General features: G+C 36.3%; 2 protein-coding genes across 2 annotated transcripts; both read right to left on the reverse strand.

Moving 5' to 3' along the window:
* Positions 1-20635: 20635 nt before the first annotated feature.
* Positions 20636-21052, reverse strand: LOC145053378 (uncharacterized). Its single transcript, XM_079001418.1, has one exon. The coding sequence runs from the start codon at positions 21050-21052 to the stop codon at positions 20636-20638; it is 417 nt and encodes a 138-aa protein (XP_078857544.1).
* A 498-nt stretch (positions 21053-21550) lies between these two features.
* BIR6 (Pentatricopeptide repeat (PPR) superfamily protein) lies at positions 21551-23614 on the reverse strand. The gene has a single exon (XM_079023307.1). The coding sequence runs from the start codon at positions 23535-23537 to the stop codon at positions 21678-21680; it is 1860 nt and encodes a 619-aa protein (XP_078879433.1). The 5' UTR covers positions 23538-23614; the 3' UTR covers positions 21551-21677.
* Positions 23615-24995: the final 1381 nt, after the last annotated feature.

Consider the following 24995-nt stretch of genomic DNA (forward strand, 5'->3'; position numbering starts at 1 on the left):
GCAACTTGTGGTGGCTTTTCGAAGCATATGGTTGTGCTGATCGACCTGACATTGGTGGAGTTCCTAGAAGAGCATTCTACTGCGAGCTCGTATGTGAAAAGTGTTGGATTGGGTGTCTAAGCCCATAACTATAATTGGTATAAACTTGAATTGATAGTAACACAATACTTTTGGGTTGCCCTCAAACCTAGTAATTGAATATGATAACTTTTAGAGAGAGAGAGAGACTGATTTATTAATTATATATTTAATAATTAATTAGAATTCAAAATAAATGATTTTTAATATATTATGAGAATAATATATTAATCATAAATATTATTATTTAATTAAGAATTAATAAGAAATTAATTAAAATTAATTTTAGGATTAACTGGATTAATTAAAAATACATGGGTTAAAATGTAATTGTTCAATAGTTGAGCAAAAGGCATTCTAGAACCTTCCTAGAAGCCTTGGACGGTTTTTATAAGGTTTTAGAGTTCTATAATTATCCATGGAGGATAATTAAGAAGCTAGATAATTACCAATTCAATATAATATTATTATATTGGTTTTGGGCTTATCTAGGGTTTCCAAGTTGCACTATATAAGGACCCCTATACCTCCAACTTTCGGCCATGATTTCTATTGAAGGGTTAGGCCAAAAATTCTTACCTCTATCCTCTCTCTCTTCAAGTTCCTTGGTTACTAGGGTTTGGGTGTGAATCATTAGAGGCACGCCACTTGTGGTGTTTGTTTCCAAGAGTATTTCAAAAATGATAGGTTTGATTGTTTACTATAACAATAAAAAAGGTATGTAAACCCTAATTTGTTTGCGATTTTCGAAGTTAGCATAGGGTTCATAGTTTTTTGTTGTTCAATAGAATGCTACTTCAATAGTGTTATGACATAGATCTAATAAGTTGCATGTACCCTTAAGTGTTAAGGATTTATCCACGTTAATACATGTAAAACCCATCAGTGGTATCGGAACGTATGGTTGTCTAACAATTGAATGTACATTGATTGAAGCTGAACAAATCAAAATTTTCCTGCCAAACTGATCTCACGACCTGAGATTGGATCCACACAACGTGAACACAAATAAAATTAGAATTTTGTTTTCTACCAGTTTGTACTCACGACGTGAGCATAGTGAATTTCAAATTTTCTGATTTTCTTGCCTAATTTGATTTATATGGTTGTTATTTGGTAATTATCTCTTGTTAAATCTGTCAAATCCGATTTTTGGTCATATTAGATAATTAAATAAAACCCTAAATTTTAGGAGATAATCTTAGAAAAGATAATGATTAATTATAAGATTAATTAATATTATCCTTATAGATCTTATTTTTAATTTAATTAAATAATTAATTAAAAGATAATTAATAAATCCATAAAATGGTTTAAATTTAATTAAATTAAAAAGTTTAATTTATTAAGACTAAACCTTGCAATTTTAAAGTGTTTTAAAATACCCCTTATACTATGTATATATAATTAAAAGTTTAATATATATTATATGTATAAGAATAGTCAGTTAAATCGCAAGTACGTCTCATTAACGAAACCATGCTATAAAAGGGGGTATAAGGAAACGAACTATAAAATGGTCGTTGAATAGATGTCCACTCTCACCCACTGATCTCCTATGTGGTGGAGGGTCATTAGCCGGACATATTTGATAGGACATAATCTGATTAATAAGTATGATGACATAAAGTAACTAAACTATTTTTAAAATCCCACTCTTAGTTACTTTACGAAAAATATGAAATGTATGTTAATCCATGAAAACACACATCATATTTTATATGTCGTTAGTGGAGCGTCTGTGGTTAACCAACAAACTAATATGGACTATAAAGTGATATGATGGGCATCTCGAAAAATTATCATTGTTGATGGAGCGTGTGTGGTTAACCGGCACATCAATGTGTTTGAGAATTTGAGTTTGTCTAAACTTGCAAAATTAAATAAAAACCATTACCTTGCTAGAATCTTAGGTTAATTTAATAGTAAGTAGGTTAACTAATCAATATCGTTCCCTGTGTTCAATACCCGACTTACCCAAAGCTATACTATAATCTGACTAGGTACACTGCCTATAGGTGAATAGTTAGTAGAAGTTTGTTAGGTTATAATTTAAAACTAGATAGGTATCTATTTGCACACATCACCTGTCTTCTTCTGTCAACGGGATGACATAAGATTGGGGAGGTTTTGTTTGGGTTAGATCTTTGAGTGTTGGTCAGCATGGTTGATGCGGAAGGAGGCCTTGTTTGTCAGGGAGGCAGACATGTTCATAAAGTTTTCAGGTTAGGTCAAGGGATCCAGTTTGTCTTGTTTCGGTTGGTTGTGAGACGTGAATCTTCATTCTTTGTCGGGGGACGTCATTTTTGACTTTGGGAAGTCTTTGCTTAGATTTGGCGTGTGCACCTGATTTAAAAATCATTGGGCTTTTCAGTCACTGATACGAGCATTCAGGGTGGTGATGGCTCGAGTAAGAAGTAGTTGGTCTAGAAGATCCCTCGAGGGGATTTAGGAGGGGGCAGTTTCATAGTGATTGATAATGGCAGATTTCAGGGGAGAAATCTAATTTAAGTGGGGGAGAGTTGTAACACTCATTTTCCTAGGATGGATTGTTTTAGGGTTTCAAGGAGTCAAAGGTTGATTGTTGGAAGAAATAGAGTCTCACGACATGACCTTTGAGTGGTCATGACGTGAAATAGGTTAAAATGTCAATTGTGTGTGGGAGTAATCTCACGACGTAAGGCATAGAGGCTCACAACGTGAGAACTGCTACAACCCAAGCACATGATCTTTTAGGGTTTCCTTCGTATTTAAGCCTCTCTAAACCATTGTTAGGGTTCACTTTCAGCCTCTAACTCTCTTTCACCTTAGAAAACCCTAACACTCATTCCTTGTTTAATTCTTGAGATTTTTTGGAGCTTTTCTTGGCTTGAAGAAGAAGAAAAGAAAAAAGAGAGTAATCTTTTGGTGGAGCTTGCAAGGAATCAACATTATCATCACCTCATATTGTCTCTGGACCCTTGTAAGTGTCAAAGCTTCCACCTTTATTGTTGCATATGGCTAGATCTAAGTTTTGTCCCGCTCTTCTCTTTGTTAAGCAAGTTTTAATGATTGGAAACCATAAAGTTGGCAACTTTATGGGTTGTAAGGGAGTGTCATGAGGTTTAGATATGGTGAATGGTTGGGTTTTGAATCTTTTCATGAAATTTGGATGACCTTTTCTACATTTTTGGTCCCAAATGAAATCTAGACATGTATTTGACATACATGTCCATATAGCATCAACTTTTAAGTGTCCTATGGAGTTATGAGACCTTTTGGAAAATTAGAATAAAAAGCTTAATGGATTAAGGACTTAAATCGTTGGATTTTTGCCTTTACACTGTGCTCACGACGTGAGACATAGGGTCTCATGACGTAAGGAGTGAATGACCCCGTTTCTACTATGCTTTTTGGGGCTCACGACGTGACAAAAGACTGCTCACGTCGTGAGGTCAACTCATATGATTTTCCTTGACTGAATTGGCTAGGTTGGGTCGAGACAAGTTGGAATCGGACCGAGTGGACTCTCACGACGTGATCAAGGTATGTTCACGATGTGAGGTTGGTTAGTTGGCATTATCGGGTATTGAATTTGACTTTGACCGTTGACTTTTGGCATGGGTTGAGTTTTTGTCAAACTGAGGGTTTTGGAGTGCAAACTGAGAGGGTACTCTTTATTGCTGTTAGGTGCCATGTAGGATTAGTCGGGTGAGAGATGTGGTGTTTAACTGCTACTTGAAAGGTGAGTCCTCTCACTATACGTGCCTGTGTGGTAGTATATGTTGACCAACTGGGTCTTAGTTGTTGATTGTTGTTGTATGTGAACTGGGTTGCTGATAACTCCTAGACTGTTGTAAGTCCATGGGACTGCTGGTAGTTCCTAGGGTTATTGATAACCTGTGAGGTGTGCTGTTAATCAACAGGGCATGATGTGATCCCACAGTGACCGCTGATAGTCCCTAGGGTTGCTGAAAACCCACAATTGTTATATTGTGTGTTGTATGTGATATTCAATATTGTTGATAGCTCCAGATCTATTGTTATATCGTGTGTTGTATGAGATATTTGGGGAACTCACTAAGCTTTATCCTTATAGTTGTGGATTAAACTTTTTGTAGGTACTTTTCAGATTGCGAAGACGTGATTGTACACACACATCAACAACTTTATGATTCAAGATTTTGCACTGTCTTCATTAAAACTCTGATTTCTAAATAATGGTCCATGAAAAAATGATTCATTTGGAATGTAACTTTATTGAAAACGGATGTTATATTATTTTAAAAATGAAAAAATTAGCTTGGGTTGTTGGGACGTTACACTTGTACTATTGAATGAAGGTGGGTGGCAGGTGGTGTGGTGATGTTTAATGGCGATGCTAGTGGGTAATAATTTGATCATCAACTTCATCATCACCATCCTTTGAGTATGTTCCTTTACGATCAGCGTTCTTGTTTGTGTTTAGACTGTTAGAACCTGTTCTCCTTTTTTTCTTGCTTTTGTGTGTATGTGTGTCTACCCCCTTTATGCATTTATAATTCTGAGAACCAAGAAACAATAACACATATTTTCTCATTGTATACCCTTTAAGTTTAATCCTAAGTTTGTGATGGTTTGTGGTGCCTTGGGTATTTCTATCTTCAATGGTTTGCGTGTTTGTATTTTGATGGAAGAAAAAAGAAGTTGTAGCCTTAGAATCCAAGCAAAATGAAGATGAACAAGGGATTTTTTTGTGTTTCTCTTGTTTTGCGTCTATAGTGTGGTAATGGAGAGAGAAAGAGAAAGATAGAGAGGGGGAGAGTTATTATCATAAAAAACAAAATATTCATTAAGGGTATATTAGTATTTTCATATAGGTTTAACTAGACATTTTAAATAGATTTAATCAATAGGACAAGTAATGGGACAAATTTAAAACTAAAATGACCATTATGTGCAAGGCTTGCTCTGTAGGGATCATCGATAGGAAAAAAGTTTCATAAGGACCACGTAGGGACAAACGAAAAATATAAAGGACCATTAGTAATATTATCTAAAAATAAAGAAATGATTCGTATAGAATCCTTTGTTATTCATATTATACTAAACTGCAAATTTGGTCCCAGTAGTTTTAAAAAAATTGTGGATAGGATCCAAAAAAATTTCAACTTGCACCACTAGTCCAAAATCATAAATTTTCGATGAATTTAGTCCCTCTCAAACCTATTTTTTGTGTATTTGGTCCAAACCCAACTTAACATTACTAATATACCCCCAAAATGATTTTTATTTTCATTTTTCATTTATTTCCTTATTTTATTAATATTAAAACAAAATTAAAATCCAGTTACGCCCCCATACTTAACCGTATGCCTATGCATTTTTTCTTTCTCTACTTTCCGATGGGTATACCTCTGTGTTCATCTTCTCCGATTTCCGGCTAGGCACACACCCAATTCCCGGTAAGGCACACACCTAAGAAGCTCGCATATCCAAGAAGAATAAGATGATGATGAAAATGAAGAAAAGTAATTGCGAGATGGACAATGAACAAAATGAGCATGAGGATCAAGAAGAAGACGATGAACAATAGGCTAATCCCTAACAGCTCTAGGTTTTCCCCATTCTGCATATCTTTCTCCCAAATAACATTGATGTCTGTATGATTAGGATGAATCGATTGAGAAAGATGATCATTTTTCCATCGTGATTGTAAAAAACAAAAAGATTTGATTATTGAGTTGTGATTTTCGATTGGTGGGCTTTTGTTTTCAGTTTTTGTAACACCTATTTTCCAGAATAGATCTGTTAAGGGTTTAAATGTATCAAAGGTAAGGTGTTTGGCAAAAAATGTGTGTCACGACGTGATAAATAGAGCATCACAATGTGACATGCCAATTGAATGAACACATATCTGGGATGGCTTTCATGACGTGACGAAAGGAAGGTCACGACGTGACCTCAGCTGCAGCCCAAGCCCATGATATTTTAGGGTTTCTTCCATATTTAAGCCCATAAACTCAAGTTTTAGGGAATCCTCTTCAGTCTCCACCCTTTCAACGAAACACTATCACCCATTGTTAAGTTCCTAAGATTTTTATGGTGTTTTGGTGCCTTGTAGGAGAATGGATCATCCTTGGTGCATAGATCCAACTTGAAAGCCTCATCATCATCATCTTCTAGCACTTATTTTGGACCTTTATAAGTATTCAAGCTCCAAGCTTTATGATTCTATGTTGCTAGATCTAGACTTTTATGCATTATTCTCCATGTTTAGACTATTTGGAGTGTTTGGATTCCATAAAGGTGGCAAATTTATGGATCCTTAGAGTCCTTTTGTGGTTAGATGTTTTAAATCTGAAGTTTGGTAGAGTTTTGAACTCATGAAAGAGGTTTTGACCTCTTTTTCATCATTTGTGACCTAGCTTGAGCTAAAGACTTACATAGGGCATGCATATCTATAAAGAAATAATTTTTGTGAATCTTTGGGTGTAAGGAAGCCTTCTAGGGGAGATAATTGTGTGGCTTAATGGATTAAGGGATTAATCCATTAAGTTGTCTAGAGTCAGTTCCCACAACGTGATGACATGTCTGTCACGCCGTGACGATTGAAGACCTCGCGACTATTTTATCTAGATATTCCCATGACGTACCTAAGAGTCTTCCACATCATGGTGAGGATTTACCGTTGATCATTGACTTTTTAACCAGTTTGACATTGTGTAAAACATGAAGGAATTGGGGTATCGGTTAAGGTTCCACCCTGGTTTGGTGTTTGTCGGTTCATAAGAGCGATCAGTGCAGTGAGTGAGTGTGTTATTGTGTTTCCTTGGGTTTTCAATTCAAGTGAGTTTTCTCGCTATATTACCTATGTCATAATAGGATGCATGCTAGACTAGTTGAGTCTTAGTATCTGATAGTTGTTATGAGTATTTACCGAGTTGATAACTCTAGGGCTGTTGATAGTCCCAGGGTTATTGATAACCTATAGTTGTTTATATTGACATAGGGGTAAGGGTACATTGGTTAGAGTGTCAGGAGGTTATTGATCATATAGTTGAATGCCTTGGGGGTTGTATGTAGTCATGTATGATAGCCTGAGAACTCTTGATCTAGGCTTTCCTGCATGTTCCTTGTTTGGTTGTGGCTCTAGAGCAGGATCATATATTCGATTGTCTATCTCAACTCTGATTAAATATAATTATACATTCCATAGTGGTCTATAGTTTGAGGTCTGACATGTGGTAGTAAGCTGTTAGTCTAGTAGACTAGTGTAGGTGTTGCTTGTGTTTATGTTCTTATTTACATATTATTGTTAAGTGTTACTGAGCCACTAATAGCTCCAGGGCAAGCTGTAAGCCCATTGGCACTGTTGATAGTCTCCAAGGTTGCTGATAACCCAAATGATGTGTTGTTAGCTCATTAGGACTACTGATAGTCACCAGGTTTCTCATAACCCACAGGGCATGTTGTTAGCCCATGGAGATAACTGATAGTCCCCAGGGTTCCTAATAGCCTACAGTTCTTTATTATGCTATGTTGTATGTGATATTTTGGGAGGAACTCACTAAGCTTTGGCTTAAATTTGTGGATTAAATGTTTTTCATGTACCTTTGGTGATCATGGAAAGGCGAAGGCGTGTTGTACACACACATCAACATCAATGAAGATTTCACATTATTTATATTACTCTGATTTTCAAACAACTGTATTTTAGAACAAATGGGTTTTTATAACTTGGATTCTATGTAAAGAATGATTTTACCTTATTTAAAAATGAAAATTTTCTCATGAAAATAGGATGTTACAATTTTGCTGATAGATTTTCATCGGTATGCGGTTATTTAGGTTTTAAGTGAAGAAATAACTAAATCAACATCTTTTATTGTATTTGCCCCCAAGTTGTTCGGCGGAATTGATGGGTTTTAGGCATAAGAAACATTCCTATGTGCTCATGCAAACCCTAATGCTTGGATCTAGGTTTCACTATTGAACATGCTTTGATTCCAAGACTTACAAACCCTAATATAGCATATAAACAACTAAATTAACATATAGAATCAGATCTAGATGTTTACCTCTTCAATTGTCGGCTTAGATCTTCACTTTCTTCTTTTTTTGAGCTTAGAGTCACAAATGCAACTCCTCTAATGGTTCACAAACCCCACAAGCAAGAAGGCAATATGAGAGAGGGAGAGAGAGGCTAGAAATCGGCCTAGGGGTCTCTTAGAATCAAATGGTAGCCGAATTCAATGCCCTAGGGGTCATATTTATAGTTACAGGTTACTAGGGTTTCAGTCTAAACCCTAATGGACAACTTAGCCACTAAGCAGCCCATGGAACCTTCTGGAATAAGGCCTTGGACGAAAATATGATGGTTACCCATCATAATTCCGTTCCCCCTTAAGCCCATTAGGTTTCCTTAACCTAAAACTCAACTATCATACATTTGACAGTTTATACCCCTTTATTCAATTAATCTCTTTTGATCATCAAATTAATTCCTAATTAATTTATGACCAATACTACTTAAATAAATATGATTTCTCCTTTAATATATTATTCTTATAATATATTAATAAATCATAAGACTCTCTCTTTCTCCTTAAATTACCTTGTCAAGTTGCTTTGGAGAAGGCAACCCAAAAGGACCATGCATAACCGGGTCAAGTACATACCAAATATAGTTACGGGCTTAGACACTATTCCAACAGTCTCCCACTTGGATAAGTCTAGTAACTATATCTCACATATGACTTCAGAATCCGATTAGCAATCGTAGCTCTTATACTTCGCTGTCAACTCTGATCAACTTGTCATTTAGATAAGGGATCGTATAATCCTCTGTTCTGGATATCATGCTGACAATGCTTATTGTCCAGCTGTAGTTCCTTGATTTCCGATTTGTTCGACATAGAATTTAGTTGAACACATCAACCTCATTCTGACCGGGCCCGACACATAAGTCAAACCAAATCATCAAGTGGCCAATATATCACTTTTATTCTCATAGAATAAAAGGAACAGATCAACTTCGACTCATATGCATCTATTATTTACTAATGGATCATACACAATAATGTGTTTTATAACATCAAGTTACTGATGCGTTTACACATTATCAATGTACAACCAACCAGAAAACAACAACCATATCTCTAAGTTTTAAGACTATATGATGTTATCGCTTTGCGATCACTTAAGATAAAACACCACAAAGTGATACAGCAAACTCGGGTTTTATCCAATGCTCAACTCATATTCATAAGCACTCATGAACTTTGCAGCAAACCTTTGCTATGTCTAAAACCTTTTAGACAATCTACAAACAATTCATGACAGTCTTCATTCATATCTACTTCCAAAATATGACCGATTGTGGACCTTTTGAACAATCATATCATTCAGGAAGTCAAAACATGCAAAATGGAAACAATAGATAAATAACCAACACAAGATAGTAGCTTTACTCATAAATAACACATTTTATTTATTCATCGAATGTCAAGTACAAACTATCTATTACACATTTCCTATCTAATCCACACTTATATCATCCTTCAGCCCAATGCTCCTAGCGTGCTGCAAGTGTTTGACCCTACTCAGTCCCTTCGTAAGGGGATCTTCTTGGTTTTCTTCTGATGATACCCTCTTCACAACGAGGAGTCCCTCTTCTACCCGATGTCTGATGAAATGGTATTTTCTGTCAATATGTCGAGATCTGCCATGATCTCTCGGTTCCTTGGTCAAGACAACCGCTCCTTCATTATCACAGAAAATTTCCATCGGCTCTTTTATTGATGGCACAAATCCAAGGTCTCCAATGAAGTTCTTCAACCATATAGCCTCCTTTGACGCTTCGCTCGCCGCAATATACTCTGATTCACACGTTGAATCAGCCACGGTCTCTTGCTTGGAACTTTTCCAAGTCACTGCTCCTCAATTTAGGGTAAAGACCCAGCTCGACTGCGATCGGAAGTTATCCTGATCTGTCTGAAAACTAGCGTCACTGTACCCTCGTACCCTTAAGTCATCACTCCCACCGAGGACTAGAAACCATTCCTTGGTCCTCCGAAGGTACTTAAGAATATTCTTAACTGCAATCCAATGAGCTCTACCAGGATTGCCTTGATATCTGCTGACCATGCTCAAAGCGAAGGCCACATCAGGGCGAGTACAAGTCATAGCGTACATGATAGAGCCTACTGCGGAAGCGTAAGGTACTCGGCTCATATCAGCTATCTCTGCCTCTGTACTCGGGCTCTAAGTCTTACTCAGCTTGGTATTGCTTTGGATTGGCAACTCCCCTTTCTTGGAATTTTCCATACTAAAACGCTTTAGTACCTTTTCCAAGTATGTATCCTGACTGAGTCCTATCAGTCTCTTTTCCCTGTTTCTTACTATTCTTATTCCCAGAATATAAGCAGCCTCTCCGAGGTCCTTCATAGCGAAACAATTCCCAAGCCAGGACTTGACCTCCTGCAAGGTTGGGACATCGTTTCCTATGAGTAGCATGTCGTCGACATACAATACGAGGAAGCTTACTATACTCCCACTGGCTTTGACATACACACAAGATTCATCTTCGCTTCGCAGAAAGCCAAACTCTTTAACCTTCTCGTCAAAACAAAGATTCCATCTGCGAGACGCTTGTTTCAATCCATAAATGGATTTCTCAAGCTTGCATACTCTATTTGGATACTTCGCATCGACAAAACCCTCTGGCTGATTCATGTAGACATCCTCAGCCAACTTTCCATTAAGGAAAGCGGTTTTCACGTCCATCTGCCATATTTCATAATCATGAAATGCAGCTATGGCAAGCATCACCCTAATAGACTTTATCTTCGCAACCGGTGAGAAGGTCTCATCATAGTCAACTCCGGGAGTTTGAGTAAAGCCCTTCGCAACCAATCGCGCTTTATAAGTATGCACTTTCCCATCCATGTCCGTCTACTTCTTGAATATCCACTTGCACCCGACTGTCTTACGACCCGGTACATTATCAACCAAATTCCAAACTTGGTTGTCGTACATGGAATGAATCTCGCTGTCCATCGCCTCTTTCCATTTTTCAGACTCTGGGCCTGCCATGGCTTCCTTATAGCTGCTAGGTTCATCCAAATTTACTAGTGTGCTATCACTAATAAATGTATCCCCTTCAGTATTAATATGAAAACCATAAAACTGGGGTGGAACACTAGCCCTAGTGGAACGTCGAAGAGGTAAGGACTCGTCAACAGGTTCAACAGGAGTTTCCTCCTCAAGTTGAGTGCCAGTGTCAGAGGTTCCTTCATCACTTTGATCTTGAATTTCTTCAAGTTCAATTTGACTCCCACTGTCTTCTTGGCCTATCAATTCCCTTTCTCGGAAAACTCCTCTTCTAGCAACGAAGACAACATTGTCACTCGGTCTATAGAAAAGGTAGCCAAAAGACTTTTGCGGATAGCCGATGAAATAACATTTCTCACTACGAGGTTCTAGTTTGTCGTGAGTCTCTCGTCTTACGAAAGCCTCGCAACCCCAAACCTTGATATGTGCCAACGAGGGAGCCTTCCCTGTCCACATCTCGTGAGGAGTCTTGGAAACCTTCTTGGTGGGAACTAAGTTAAGTATGTGGGCGGCAGTCTCTAAGGCATACCCCCAGAAAGCTATTGGTAACGAAGTCCGACTCATCATAGAACGAACCATGTCCAACAAGGTCCGATTACGTCTCTCAGCCACACCATTCAATTGTGGCGTCCTCGGAGGCGTCAATTGCGAAACGATTCCGCATTCTTTTAGATAGTCGTGAAACTCAAGACTTAGGTACTCTCCTCCTCGGTCTGATCGAAGCATCTTGATTTTCCTGCCCAGTTGATTCTCCACTTCATTCTTAAACTCTTTGAATTTTTCAAAGGTTTCCGAATTTTGCTTGATTAAGTAGTTATATCCATATCTGCTATAATCATCTGTAAAAGTCACGTAGAAGCGGCAAGCAACCCTTGTGGTGGATCTAAAGGGCCCACATACATCGGTGTGTATGAGATCCAATAAACCCTCACCCTTTTCACAAGTTCCAGTAAAGGGTGACTTGGTCATCTTCCCAAGTAAACAAGATTCACATGTGTCATCGTCCCTAAGGTCAAATGACTCCAACACTCCATCCTTCTGGATTTGGGCTATGCGTTTCTTGTTGACATGGCCAAGGCGACAATGCCACAAGCATGCTTTGTCTAGAATAGTAGACGAATCAATATTCAAAACATTATTTCCTAAATTATCAACAATCATCACAGATTCATAAATCCCATTACAAGGTAATGCATTGAAATAAAATACACCACTCAAATAAACGTTAATAGAACCATTACTATTATCAAAAGAATATCTGAAACCTTGTCTAAACAACCCGTAAAAAGAAATAATGTTTCTTGCCATATCTGGCGCATAACAACAATTCTCTAAATCTATCCCTAACCCATTATTTAACATTAAAGAATAAACACCGACTCTGGTCACAGGCGACGATCTTCTGTTTCCCATAATCACGTTCATCTTCCCATGTTCCATCTCCCTACTTCTTTTTAGGCCTTGCATATAAGAACAAATGTGGTAACCACACCCTGTATCAAGAACCCATGAAGTAGAAAATGATGAGTTATTAGATTTAATAGAATACATACCTGCAAAAGTGGGCTTGATCTTCCCATCTCTTATGTCCTGTAGATATTGTGGGCAGCTTCGCTTCCAGTGGCCCTTTTGGTGGCAATAGAAGCACTGTGCTTCTTTGGGATCGGAAGAGGGTTTAACGGGGCCTGCTTTGGTCCCACTTGAGGATGAACCATCACGGGGTTTTGCCTTATGGTGGCTCTTACATGGAGCCTTCCTCTTTTTGCCCTTTCCTTGACCTATCGCCATCACAGGAGCGGCCACAACAGGGGACGGTGCAACGGATTTGTCTTTGAGGTTTCTCTCAGCAGTCCTCAAGAGTCCTTGGAGCTTGCTCAAGGAGACCTCCTCTGTTCATATGGTAGGTCATCCTAAACTGATTGTAGCAGGAGGGCAAGGAGTGGAGGATTATGTCGATAGCCAAATCCTCATCAAACTTAACATTAAGTTTGAGAAGACGATCAACATACCTCTACATTTTCTGCAAATGAGAGGTTAGGGATTCTCCACTCCCCATCTTAGCGGTGATCATGTTAGTAATGATCTCATAGCGCTCTTGCCTCGCGCTCTGGTGATACCTGTCCAGCAAATCCTGATGTATTTCATATGGGTACATGTCCTCATAGGACTTTTGGAGTTCGAGGTTCATGGTGGCCAGCATGATGCAGTGAAATTTCGTGGCATCATGCTCATGGGCCTCAAAGGCAGCCAATTCTTCAGGAGTAGCAACATCTGGGATGATCTTCTCAAGCTTTTCATCGAGGACATATTCTTTTTCCTCGTAGCGTGTGATCATGCGGATATACCTCATCCATTCATTGAAGTTTGAACCATCAAATGTCACTTTCTGACACAAGTTCATCAACGAGAATGACCCAGAAGCGTTGTTGTTGTTGTTGTTTTTGTTGTTGTTTGCAGACATCTGAAAAAGAAGGGAACAAAGTTTGATTAGAAATGAATCCCTAATTAAACACCCAAATGAGAAATTAGGGCTAGGATCCAACAACATTATTTACAACTTAGAAAGGGATGTCGTACTCTAAAAGTAAATAATTTGAAGGTAAGTAAATGACGATTCACTAATTCTCACCATGAAAAACGAAAAAGCAATTTAGGTTTTAAATCTATTGAAGACTCCTAGATCTTTGAGATTCATTGAACTTTTTCAATGACATGTTTAAATCTCGATATGCATTTCAAATTTGCGACTGGGATGCCGAGGATCGCAAACAAATTTGTGAATAACCATGCGAATCAACGTGGTGCACTCAATGTCTCTATCACCTAATCAATGTGCCGGTAACACACGCTCCATTGATCTATGACAAACATCGAGTCACCCTTCGCTACCAATGTCATCCCCAAATTGATGTGTCGGTTAACCACACACGCTCCATCAACGTTTGACAAGGGTACGAAGTGTAATTCCATGGATTAGCATCATTTTCACATTTTACCCTAAAGTAACTAGGAATGGGAATTTGTAAAACATGTAGTTACTTTATAATCAACATTATACTTTTAATGAGGAGAGGGTTGCCCTATCTTACCCGTTCGGCTAACGACCCTCCACCAGTCAAGCAAGCGGTAGGTGTGAGTGTACACCCATTAAGCGCCATTTTATAGGCAGCAACCTTATACCCACCTTATAGATCGGCTTCGTGAATGAGGCCTACTAACGGTAAGACTAGCATTTTAAGTTATACATATATATATATATATATATATATATATATATATATATATATATATATATATATATATATATATATTAATTAAGCTTGTAATAATATATAATAGTATAGGGTTGAATTTTAAACTTGTAAAATTCTAAGGGTTTGAAATTAAGATTACTCAAAATTAAACTTTTAATCATGAATTCAAATTTCAAAACTTGAGGGCAAGAATTGAACTTTTCAAAATACAAGGGATCAAATAACAAATAATTCAAATTGACCAATTAATTTCATAATTATCTATATTTGACATAATCTTAATTTTAGTCATTAGATAATTACCAAATAATTTTAAATAATCCATATTTATCACATAAACAACTAATATTTAAAAGATTTGAAATTATCTATTCTTTTTGGAAAGGATAAACACTTAATTAAGATAAAATTCGGATTTTAACTTCATAAAACAAATTAAGCATCAAGTCCAAGTCAAAACAGCAGCCAAAACCTGAAAATCCCTCTGCCTGACGAACTGACTCGCCGAGTCAGACCTGGACTCGTCGAGTAGGGGTCAACTCGCCGAGTCCAGATACTGACTCGCCGAGTTGAGTCGGGCAGGGGCCAAAAACTCGATTTTCAGCAAATAAAGTAGTTAAGCATCACATACAACTGAAACCAATCAAGGCTCTGATACCACTGATGGGTTTTAGGCATAAGAAACATTCCTATGTGCTCATGCAAACCCTAATGCTTGGATCTAGGTTTCACTATTGAACATGCTTTGATTCCAAGACTTACAAACCCTAATATAGCATATAAACAACTAAATTAACATATAGAATCAGATCTAGATGTTTACCTCTTCAATTATCGGCTTAGATCTTCACTTTCTTCTTTTCTTGAGCTTAGAGTCACAAATGCAACTCCTCTAATGGTTCACAAACCCCACAAGCAAGAAGGCAATATGAGAGAGGGAGAGAGAGGCTAGAAATCGTCCTAGGGATCTCTTAGAATCAAGTGGTAGCCAAATTCAATGCCCTAGGGGTCATATTTATAGTTACAGGTTACTAGGGTTTCAGTCTAAACCCTAATGGACAACTTAGCCACTAAGCAACCCATGTAACCTTCTGGAATAAGGCCTTGGACGAAAATATGATGGTTACCCATCATAATTTCGTTCCCCCTTAAGCCCATTAGGTTTCCTTAACCTAAAACTCAACTATCATACATTTGACAGTTTATACCCCTTTATTCAATTAATCTCTTTTGATCATCAAATTAATTCCTAATTAATTTATGACCAATACTAATTAAATAAATATGATTTCTCCTTTAATATATTATTCTTATAATATATTAATAAATCATAAGACTCTCTCTTTCTCCTTAAATTACCTTGTCAAGTTGCTTTGGAGAAGGCAACCCAAAAGGACCATGCACAACCGGGTCAAGTACATACCAAATATAGTTACGGGCTTAGACACTATTCCAACAGGAATGCTTTAGTGGAAATATATTTTGCTTCTAATGAACGATAGTGGTGTCTATAACAAATATATAGTTTTCTTCTAATGAATGATTGTAGTCGTGTTAAGTCTCTTCGGTGAACATATATTGTGGTCATCTCCACCATCAAACAGATCTATAAATGATGGTGGTTATGATATAGCTCTCTGGCAAGCAAATTCTTAGCCCCAGAGGTGATGACGGCTCTAGAAAGTTGTGATGGATTTCATCTTCTGCTTTGGCAAGATATGGGATTTCATCTCCATTAAGAAGGTGGCGGCTCCTCAACTGTTTACCTCCAACGTTAGTTTACCAACAAAAGATAGAATAATGATGAACGAGAGAGAGAGAGAGGGAGAGGGAGGGGAAGTTTTTCTAATTTTTAATGATATAATAATAATAATAATAATAATAATAATAATAATAATAATAATAATACTAATAATAATAATAATTTTTAAAAAAAATGAAATACAAATAAAAAGGGTTAAAAAAAGTCATTTCAACTTTTAAGGGACCAAATCCATGGAAAATTTGTGATTTTGGACCAACGGTGCAAGTTGAAAATATTCACTTTTTCGCAAACCACAGGGATCAAATTTACAGTTTACTTGTAACACCCGTTTTTCAAGTATTTTTATTTCTAGATTAAAGTATCAAATTCTTGCAAAATGGGTCCTTACGTTGGGCGTACATAATGTGTACCCAGGGCTTAAGACATTAAAAAATGGCGCGAGACTTTATACCCTACACAGGGCATACAAACCTACGTAGTGCGTACTCATGCAGAACCCAAACCCTAATTTTTAGGCTTGAGACCCTATATAAACACCTTAAGTCCCTTGAGGCCTCTTCATGCTCAACCTCCACTCTCCCCAAACAATATTTTGAAACCCTAATCCCTGGTTAGCTTGTGTGAGTCTCTTTTGTGTGTTCTTAGTGCATAGTGAAGAAGTAGAAATCTATCATTGAGGATTGGTGTGACTATAGCTTGAATATCCATAGCTTTCATCTCTTTTGCAAACTTTTGGAGGTATAAAGTTCCCACATTTATGGTTCTATGGCTTGGATCTAGGATAGTTTAGAGTTTTGCTTGCTTTTAGTCCCATGATTTTGGTTTCATGAGTAAAAGCTACTTCGGAGCTTAAGGTTTCCATTGCATGTTGTTTCTGAGAATCATATGTCATAAAAATAATGTCTGTGTGGCTATCTTTCACTCATACAAGGGTTTGAAGTTATTAAAGGGTGATTCGGATCTAAGGCTTGAATCTATGCTCTAATAAGCCATGCAAAAATCTTAAAGCTGACGACTTTATCAGTTAACACCTCCCTTAGATTAAGATATGTGAGTTGGATGTTTAGTATGTAGGTATTAAGGACTTAATAATGGGTTTTGGCAACATTAGGGTTACACAGGGCGTAACCCTAGAGTACGCAGCGCGTAACGTGGCCCTGCCCCGTTTCCTGTGGGAACTCGATACGCATGGCGTAATGAAGGAGTACGCATGGCGTACTCCCATAAGTGGAAATGGATCATTTTTGGGCCTTAGGCCATGTTTGGTTAGGATTAGCTTTGAAAGGGTAGAATGGTTTTTTACCCTAAAGAGATAAAGTGTGTCTTGGACCCTTGATTATGATTATTACCCTAATTATTAATTAGGGTTGGTTTTGATATGTATAGTGTGTGGAGGTTCTTGGATTTGTGACTCGGGAGTAAGATTTATTTGTTATCGATTGAGGTGAGTATCCTCATAGTAATTGCGGGTCGAAGGCACCAATGTTGGCCCATTGGATTATGTTTATAGTATGCTAGTTGTATTTGTGACTCTTGCATGTATTTGTATGTAGCTTTGGGCGGGGCCTACTATAGGTGTTGGGTGGGGCCCATTACATGTTATAGACTTGTTACCGGGCAGGGCTTGATGTATGTATGGTATGTGGTATTTAGGGAACTCACTATGCTTTGTGTTTATAGTTTATGTTTATGGTTTGAGGTACCTCTCGTTCGAAAGGGAAGGGTCTGGCATGATCACACAACATCCACCAGTGTTTCGCACTTTATGTTATGATTTGTACTCTGATATTGAGGGGTTGGTTAACTTAAAAACAATAACTTTTACTTAGTATTTTTGGGACGTCACATTACTCTTCATGTTATATATTATTCTACTTCTAATTTTCATTCATAATTGCACTACCATTTTGGAATATCTAAAGCTTATCTATAAACACCAATTCATCGATATATCTAAAAGGTAAAAAAAAATCTCCATAATTAAAAAAACTCTTTTATCAACTTATACATGAGGGTGTTGGAGTCTAGTTTAGGTGGGGTGAATCCCAACCGAAAACTAAATTGATTGTGTAGATATTAAATGACCCATATTGTAGATCTTCAAACATGGGTGCCTTTGAGGGTGTTCGAGGTGGGCTACCGTACATGGATCCTATCGTAGAATGAGTCTGGTTTTATATATGATTCAGTGTACCAATAGTCGACCGTCTGGTAATCCAAAATCAATAGCTCATGTTTTGTTCCAATTAAAAGATCTCGCAGTAAAATTAAAAACTTCAACAGTTCTCGTTTTAAAAATTAGGGTTAATATTAAAAATCGCATTTGGGTTGTCTAAGATAGGCTAATGTAGATTTACAACAAACAAGAGCTCATATTTTATTCCAATTCCAAATTTCCAATTTTATGATAACAACAAAGTTTAAGCGATGCTTCTTATGTCTTGGTTTTCCGATTCCACTGGACTCTGCCTCTTTGTCTTATTACACTCTTGCTCTCATTTTGATTGTTAAATGAAATTAAACAAGGATTGCATTATTCTAGGTGTTTGAATCTGACGGCCTCTTGTTTTTATACATTGATTGACATCGTCGATGACGAACATAACACACAAACACATATATTCTGAATGACTGAATTTCTGACTTCATATTAGTGCATTACAAATTTGATTTTTGTTTTGAGTGATTTGACCAATTTTCCTAATTGCTAATTCCCTCTAGCTTCTCTAATTATGTTCCTATTTCGTGACATTTACTTAGTTGATGAGAACTATTTTTATGACTTTCACATCGTTACTAATGTTATATCATTTATATATCTTAGAAATTATGTCTTCTAAGCGTCTATCGGGTAGTGAAAAAAGTAAAAATAAAGGAAAAGAGATGAATAATTAAGAGGGTCTCAAAGTGGATATTTTGATAGTTTATAAAAAAACTTCAAGTTTCTTCTCAGAATCAAAACATCGGCAATGATTGAGAGAGATTATTGTAGAGTATATATTATGAAGAGTTGGTGCCCACCTTTCATTCCAAAATTACAAGGAAAGCTTCGCGATTCATATAACCCTATATATATATATATATATATATATATATATATATATATATATATATATATATATATATATATATATATATATATATATTGAAATGACAAACTAATTAATCTACTCCTAAATAACCATCTATGTCTCCACCGAGACTTGAACCCCAGACCTCTCATATGAGGTGTGTATATATATATATATATATATATATATATATATATATATATATATATATATATATATATATATAGTGAAAGTAGATTAACAAAATAAGAAAATTTTAAAAATTCAATACTAAACTATATTGAATTATGATTGTCAATATAAAATGATATTTTACTAATAAATTAGACTTTAAAACTATTGCATTCAAATAGCACAAATTTGAAGGATAGTGTTGAAAAAAAGTTTTTATTTTGTAAGTTGAACGATGTATGAAAATATTTAATAAGATAAATATTTATACTAATAATGAAGACTAACATCCCGTTCCAGAGTTCAACTTAACGAGAGAAAAAAAAGGAAATGAGTGGAAATGAGAAAAAAAAAAATAAAAGGGATTGGTGTTCCCGAGTTTCATTAAAGGAGGGAAGTGGAAGAAAATGGAGAGAAATGGGAGAATCACTTTCCCTCCTAATTTTCCTTCTGATTTGGGAGGATTTGAAAAGAAAGAACAAAATGATTCATTTTCCTCCATTTCTCTCAAACTTGGGAACAAGAAAGAAAATTTTGATTTCCTTTCCTTTTCTTTCTCTTCTTTTCTCTCGTGACTTTCTTTTCTTTTCTCTTTTTTTCTTTTGTTAAACTTGGGAACGGAAGGGTTTTTCACTGCTTTCTCTCATATGGCAGCATATTCCACTGTCATCTAGGTCGTTTGTTTTACTTTCTATACTACTTTTTAGTTTTATTAGATCGAAATTTCATTCTACTTTCATCTTGTTGATTGAGTGTCACGTTCTTAATAGTTTACTATTGGCATAATTAGTTTAGAAACCTAAACGTACGTTTAGGGTTTTAGCATGTTCTGTAACAGTAATGGTTAGAGGAAGCTCATACAAATTAAGGTTTCTAAGAGTTGAATTTAAGTTTAATGAAAAAAAAAAAAAAAAACAGAGTTTACCTTTGGGATTTGGTGTTCTGTGAAGTTTGACCATCTAGCATTGATATTCCTACATCCTGCAATTCCTTACTCCTATCGAGTTGATTATAAACGAATAAAAGCTAGCCAATATTCGTAATGTTTTCATTATCATGTGTTTTTAAGTACAACATATAAGTAAATAGGCGTTTTCACATTGTTCTTCAATACAAAATTCTTATTTCTAAGAGCTCGAAACTTACATACCTTACCCAAATGCACAAAAATCAATCGCGAAGGGTGTTAAAAAGATATATGGAATTCTGTATATAATCAATATCTATTCATCAAACCTCCTAGACGATGTTCGATTGAGTATATTTCTGAGGCTATTCTTGCTCTCTTTCTTTCTCTTACTAGATTGACCTTGAGTTTGACCTTTACTTGATTCATCAAACTCGTTTTCCAGTAATAGCCGACTCTCGAGCCGCCTTGACACGGCCACAATCTCGTATGAATCCCACAGTGATTGTGTGAAATCCCAACTTGTTGAGATACTGTTGCTGTTATTGTTACTGTTGTTCCACGACGATGGTTTTTCTAGCTTAAACCGGGTGGGTTTGATCTTGAAACTGAGGCGGCGGGTATCGAATTCATTGGTGGAGGAGGGTGGCGAGGTGGTGGTGGTGTGGCCGAGCCATGCCTGTGCCACAGCCTTGACGATTTCGAGTTCATGTTGTTCAATGTTTTCTTTCATGGTGTTTTGGAGGAGGTCATGTGTATGGGGGCCATGGTTAGGACATAGGACAAATGTATTCCTATCTTTTACAGGCAAAATGAGAGCCTCACATGCCACGATTGAATTGAACAAGTAGATAAATGGGAACAAGTTAATGTGACATCACATGGGTACCATACTACGATAGGATGGGCTATCCAACCTTACTTCTCACATATTTAAAGTTCATGAGTTTTGTTAGGTTTTTTTTTCTTCTTTTATTGTCGTCTTAATTATAAAGAACATCAAGAGAGTTTATCAAACTGTGCAATTGTGTTTATTTATACTAGTATTGATTTGAAAAATGACAAATCATATCGGTTTGTTTTATTTTATAGTTATTATGATGTAAATATGCAAAATACGTTTTTAATGTCATTTTTAGTGTATGGTCTTGCAAAAAACAATGTTCTCTTTTTCTGAATTCACAATTTATACAATAGTGATCGGATTAAATCAATAAATTATAAAGTCTAGTGAATATAAAGAGCAAGGGGTCTATATTTTGTAGAAATATATTTAGTCCTAAAGCACCCAGATGCTTCGACCTTAAAATTGTCTGTTGTTCTGAAAAAAAAAATGGATAATACAACAAACTAGGTAATCAAACAGACCCAAAAAGACTAGAAATTCCTTTGTTTTTGCGAATATGAGGTGGACACTTGAAAAGCAAATCTTTAGCCTCCAATTCTCTACCTTCATCAACAAAACCCTGAAACACATTCAGATAAGACGAAACTGAAGGACTTTCTTTATAACTCAACGCCTTCAAAAACTCCAAAGCATCATCAATCGTCCCAAATTTGGAAACAAACCCCACAAATGGCTCTGAAACCGGTGGATATTCATGTTTCTTCATCAGCCTTAGGAGCTTCAAGGCCTCCTCAAATTTCCTCTCCAACAACAGATTTTTGATCAAATTCTTGTAAGTCGCCTGCCATGGTTTCACCCCACCTGTCTCAGTCATTTCAACAAGCACCTGGTGTGCGTCTAGGGCCTTGTTTTGACTCAAGAACCCGTTTACTAAAACGTCCAAAAGATCCGCATCAGCCTCGCAGCCTTTCTCGATCATGTTGGCGAAAATGATCAGAGCTTTGTCGACTTCATTGGCTGAACAGTGTCCCTTGATTAAAATCGTCCATGTCTTGATGTCAGGAGTGCAACCATTTGCTTGCATTTCATCGAGCACCTTGGCTGCATCTTCTAGTCTTCGAGCTTTACATAGACCAAAGATCAATTGGCTGTAGGTTATGTTATCGGGTTCGTATCCTGCATCTTTCATGGCTGTCATCATCTTCTCGGCTTCATCAAATTGACCTACGCTTGTTAATGATCTATGAATACCATCATAAACGCTTTTTGAAAGAGAATTTCCTGTGGCTTCAAATTTATTTACTACCCGAAAAACAAGATCCAAATTTGGTGAAATGTTGCCTGCAATGGTTCTTAGAAGGACACTACAATGTTGAATTGAGGGCTTGTAAGGGCTGTCCATCATATGCTCGTAAAGCTCTACTGCTTCTTTTAACATCTTACGTTTTTGAAAGAATCTTGAGATTTTTAGATAAGTATCAAGATCCATTTCATGGCCTGCGTTCTTCATTTCCTTAAAGATGTCCCAAAAGTCTTTTATTGAATCTTCTTGACAAAGAACACGTAAAACCCCGTTATAAGTGATGGTATTTTGTTCATAATTGAAAGTCTCACTAACCCATCTGAAAAACTTGATTGCTTTCAAAGGATACTTTCGCAGATTCTTTAATACTCTAAGAACGAAATTATCTGATACCTTGAAGTCGAATTTGATCCCTGCTAATCTCTTCTCAACCCCATTTCCCCATTCTGATTCAATCACAACACTAACGATTTCCTTAATAACGTCATTCATGACATTATCTTTCGCCATTGAGTTATAAATTTTGGTCAAATTTGCAGCCTCATTGATCATATTCGAGTTCTTAAAATCCTGAAGAATCATTAAATACGCTTGATCATCAATGAAGAAACCTTCTTCTTTCATCTTTTGGGCAGTAATCCAAAACTGCTTTATCGATTCTTTATTCCCATAAACCCGAAGCATTATGCTATAAATGGAAGAACTGGGTTGGAACCCTTGTTTTCCAACGATCCAATTAAAGAAATCCGAAGCCTTTTGGGGCTCTTTCGAGAGTTTCTTTAGAACATACATGACGGTTTCATGGGTGAAATCGGTTTTTGACTTTGATAACTCTTGTTCTAACTCATCAGACCACTTTTCAGATAAAATAATATTAAGCGTTTGTTCTGGCTTCGAAGAAAAGAAGAGTTTTGCATGGAAATTGAGAAATGGGGAAACGTAATTAGGGACATGTAAATCAAGAAACCGAGTTCGAACCTTATTATTAGGGTGGGTTCTGGCGAGCTGAGTCGAGTAGAGCGAGTTGGCTAGCCTGATTGTACTGAGTAATCTCTTTGTTTGATTCATCGTTGCTGGCCTATCAAAGCTGTGAGTGTAGTATTTGCAGGTAGAAGATGAACAATGGGGGCAAAGGGTTAACGAGGGTTTTGAGATGACCGACGGAAAATGGGTCAAGTCGGACTCGGGTATAGGCAACATAAAGTTTTTTTTTTTTTTTTTTAACGACAAACTAACTAATATAGTCCAAAATAACCAATTATGTCTCCACCATGACTTAAACCCCTGACCTTTCATATGAAATGGTCACTCCATACCATAAACTATTTGATCAAAATATTTTCTTTAGCAAATTTGGGTTTGATAGAAAATTTAATTTAGGGATAATTATAAAAACAACTAGATGATTGTTAAGAATATAAATGAGAAAAATAACTAGATGATTTTAAGAATCTAATAAAAAAATATTGATTAAATTAATCACAAATCAAAATAAATTTAATGAAAAATAATGTATTTTTAAATAAATTGACAAAATAATCAATATGTTTGAAGCAATGTTGCAGAAATCGGCATTGGCGGCTGATTAATCGGCGATTAATCGTTTGACGGCCTCGAACCGATTACGATTAGGATGCTTGGCGAAATTGGTCAAACTCGGTCAAACTCGGTCTTGGCGGTCCTCGGCGGTCATAGGCGGGAAATATTTAAAAAATAAAAAAAAAAAATAATTTTCAAATATTACACCAAGATTTTAAAATTTTAAAATTTTAAATTTTTAAGCTTTCAAATGTTCAAATATTATACTAAAATTTTTAAAATTTCAAAATTTTAAAATTTAAAATTTCCAAATACTTAATTTTTTAGGAAATATTGATTTTTAAATAATTTTATTAATAATTTAGGGTCCTCGATTAATCGCCGATTAATCCCCGCCGAGTTTGATTAATCACTTATCGTCAGTCGACCGCCGAGCTACCATCAAACGATTTTTACAATCATGATTTGAAGCATAGATGACTCATCCGACCAGACTCTTCCAAAAGGGTTTCCTACTTGAGTATACATTGAAAACAATTCTATACTTAACATCTAGACACACAATATCTCAAATTTATTTGGCAAAATAATATGATCCTGACAATATTGAGAATTTGAGATTTTAATGGCTAGTTCGTGCTTATGTGTTTTTATGAATTATTAAATGAAGTCTGAAATGTGAAGACATTTCTAGAAATATGCAAAGGACATGTCACAAATAGATTGTTACTTCATATCTAAAGTCTAAAAAAAACTTTTTATTTGTCATTATTAATCGTTGATAACTTAGAAAAAACTATTATAGTTTTTTTTCCTTGCCTTTAAACTATTTTAGAATGAATTCTCACATTCCAGAGTGAAGAACAATTTAGAATACGAAGAACAATTTAGAATACGAACAATATTTTAGTCTGGAAATCATATAACAATCCAAAATGTTGTTTTAGACTCTTTTGGTTCGAACCAAAGTGTTGTAGTTAAAAACTG

The sequence above is a fragment of the Lactuca serriola genome, chromosome 1 (assembly GCF_051521515.1).
Source record: "Lactuca serriola cultivar US96UC23 chromosome 1, Lser_US96UC23_V15, whole genome shotgun sequence".
NCBI lineage: Eukaryota > Viridiplantae > Streptophyta > Magnoliopsida > Asterales > Asteraceae > Lactuca > Lactuca serriola.